The 2,712-nt window shown below is 49.5% G+C and overlaps 1 protein-coding gene across 1 annotated transcript in view; it reads left to right on the forward strand.

Moving 5' to 3' along the window:
* The first annotated feature begins 1,760 nt into the window (after window positions 1–1,760).
* Window positions 1,761–2,712, forward strand: part of LOC109512113 (cathepsin S-like) — a 2,249-nt gene continuing 1,297 nt past the window's right edge. Inside the window, exons 1-4 of the mRNA XM_019863616.1 lie at window positions 1,761–1,961; window positions 2,045–2,167; window positions 2,235–2,387; window positions 2,468–2,702. Of these exons, the coding sequence (XP_019719175.1) occupies window positions 1,761–1,961; window positions 2,045–2,167; window positions 2,235–2,387; window positions 2,468–2,702 (712 nt within the window). The remainder of the gene's footprint in view (window positions 1,962–2,044; window positions 2,168–2,234; window positions 2,388–2,467; window positions 2,703–2,712) is intronic.

Below are 2,712 nucleotides of genomic sequence, written 5' to 3' on the forward strand. Positions count from 1 at the left end.
ATCGTTGCTCAAGGGCCATGTGCAGGAAATGCTGCAACTTTACTTTCATCCTGTCACCGTGTTGACATTTGACTTCCACTTGAAGACACTTTACGGACGCACAGTTAATGCTTCAGGATTTTGTTTTTCTACTCAACACTTTTTGAACTAGCTATAAATTGTGTTTTCATTCAGCGTGTGGTAAAAATGTGAAAATCAAAGCGAGTCACAAAATGAGGAACACGGTAATGAGATGCAACAGAAGAAATTTACAATGACGTTGCACAACTCTGTCTACTTGCCTGAAATTGTTAAAACCCATCGTTGTATGTCCGAAGTCACTAAGCACTTTGGGATGACCTGGATTTCTGCATAAATTGATCCTAAAATGTGAGCTGATCCCTATCTAAGTCACAATAACAGACACGCATTGCGTAAAAACAAATATGGCCCGAGAAATGTGTTTAGATTGGGCGCCGTGTAGCGCCGTCACAGTGCCGTGTGTGAAACTTTGTCCCACAGTTAATGACTTCTCCAATACCTAATAAGAGTCAGGAACCAAGAGTCAATCATTGTGAAGAGTTTGGAGGCATTGGTTCAAGTTGTTCTTCTCGATAAAAAGACACACAGCAGTTTGGATTTTCGTTTTCGCCAGAAGCATCAAAGACCTTCGAGTAAGAGTTGTTAACTTCCATGAAACTAGAATGAGTTACAAAAGTTTCTCCAAACGCCTTGATGTCCGCCACTTCACTCTCAGATAGATTGTCAACATCACGCCATAGCTTCGATACATCGTTTCAAGTCATGCGGAGCCACGTCACGTCATGACGCATCACTTTACACTTTCACAACATGTCACGTCAAGGTACGCCTTGTCACACCGAACGTCGGCAAGTCACGTCATGCTAAGCCATGTCATGCCATACAAAGTGGCGTCATGCCACTCCACTTCACATCATGTCACACCACGGCATGTCACTTCACACCAAATTAGGTCGTGCCGTGTCATGTCATTTTTCATCACGTCAGGTAATGCCACGTCATACCAAGTATCATGCCATTCTTGTCACGCCAAGGCTAGTCATGCCATGTCACGTCATATCACGCCACGTCACGACATGCTATGTTACATCGTGCCAGGTCACATCATGTCATGCCATGTTACATTTTTGCCACGCCATGTCAAACCAAAATGACAACATGCCACATCATGTCATGTTCGGCCACATGACATCACATCATGTCATCCCACGCCGGGCTACTTCACCTTATGTCGTGCCTGCATGTCACGCCGTGTCATGCAGGCAAGTCATGCCACATCACTTGAGATTATTTCACGCCACGTCACACCATGTCATGCCACGTCACCGCACCCCAAGTCACATTAGGCCATGCCACGTCATGTCATGTCACATCACCCCACATCACGCGATACGGCGTGTCACACCACGCCGGGCTACTTCACCTTATGTCGTGCCTGCATGTCACGCCGTGTCATGCAGGCAAGTCATGCCACATCACTTGAGATTATTTCACGCCACGTCACACCATGTCATGCCACGTCACCGCACCCCAAGTCACATTAGGCCATGCCACGTCATGTCATGTCACATCACCCCACATCACGCGATACGGCGTGTCACACCACTTCACACCGTTACACAATGCCGAGTCATGTCATTTTCATGCCACGCCACGAGACGGCGCATGGCAAAAAAAGTTCATCCCCGTTGCTGCTCTCCCTACAAGCAGCCATTCTGCGAAGCTTCAGATCATTCCAAATGATTCAGACTTTTATTGCAACCGCTTTGTTTTTTCTGCGTGTCTCACATCTAAATGACACTGAATTAACAGGCTTGATGTTCACGAGCCTGCTGCTCATCTCACTGCACGCGGCATTGGTGGCAGCTATGCTGGACATCAGTCTGGATGAGCACTGGAAGCTGTGGAAGAAGACGCATGGGAAATGGTACCACAGCCAGGTTAGTCATGTTTTTTTGGGGGGGAGGTGGGGGGACTGCCGTGCATCTTCATCTTGGCTCCACATTTGTCTGTGGCTCTTCAGCTGGAAGAGCTTCATCGCCGAGGAGTGTGGGAAAAGAACCTGGTGCTCATCACAAGGCACAACCTGGAAGCATCAATGGGCCTCCACAGCTACCAGCTCAGCATGAACGTCCTTGGAGATCTGGTGAGACTCTGATTGGAGCGTACCAATACATTGCATCTATTTATTTTCCTCACATCTGTATTCGTAGACACTGGATGAGATCCGTCAGTCTTTCGCCACCTTGACTCCCCCCACCGACTTCCACAACCTGTCTTCGGAATGGCCGCGCAGCCAAATGGCTGCCGTTCCCGACTCTGTAGACTGGAGGGACCAAGGACGCGTCACAAGTGTCAAGATGCAGGTGAAGAGTTGATGCAGGCAAATTCTGTCCAAAGTTGGAGAGGTGTTCTTCAAGAGGGGATTCGTTGGCGGGGGTTCTAGGGTTCGTGTGGTTCTTGCTGGGCCTTCAGTGCGGTGGGGGCTCTAGAGGGCCAGCTGGCCAGGGTCACGGGCCACCTGGTGGACCTGAGCCCCCAGAACCTCGTGGACTGCTCAGGCAAGTACGGCAACCGCGGCTGCTACGGCGGCTTCATCAAGGCGGCCTTCCGCTACGTCATCGACAACGGAGGCATCGACTCGGAAAAAAGCTACCCGTATACGGGCCAGGTGAGGATCGGTGAAAATCC

The sequence above is a fragment of the Hippocampus comes genome, unplaced genomic scaffold (genome assembly GCF_001891065.2).
Source record: "Hippocampus comes isolate QL1 unplaced genomic scaffold, H_comes_QL1_v1.1 scaffold249, whole genome shotgun sequence".
Lineage (NCBI taxonomy): Eukaryota > Metazoa > Chordata > Actinopteri > Syngnathiformes > Syngnathidae > Hippocampus > Hippocampus comes.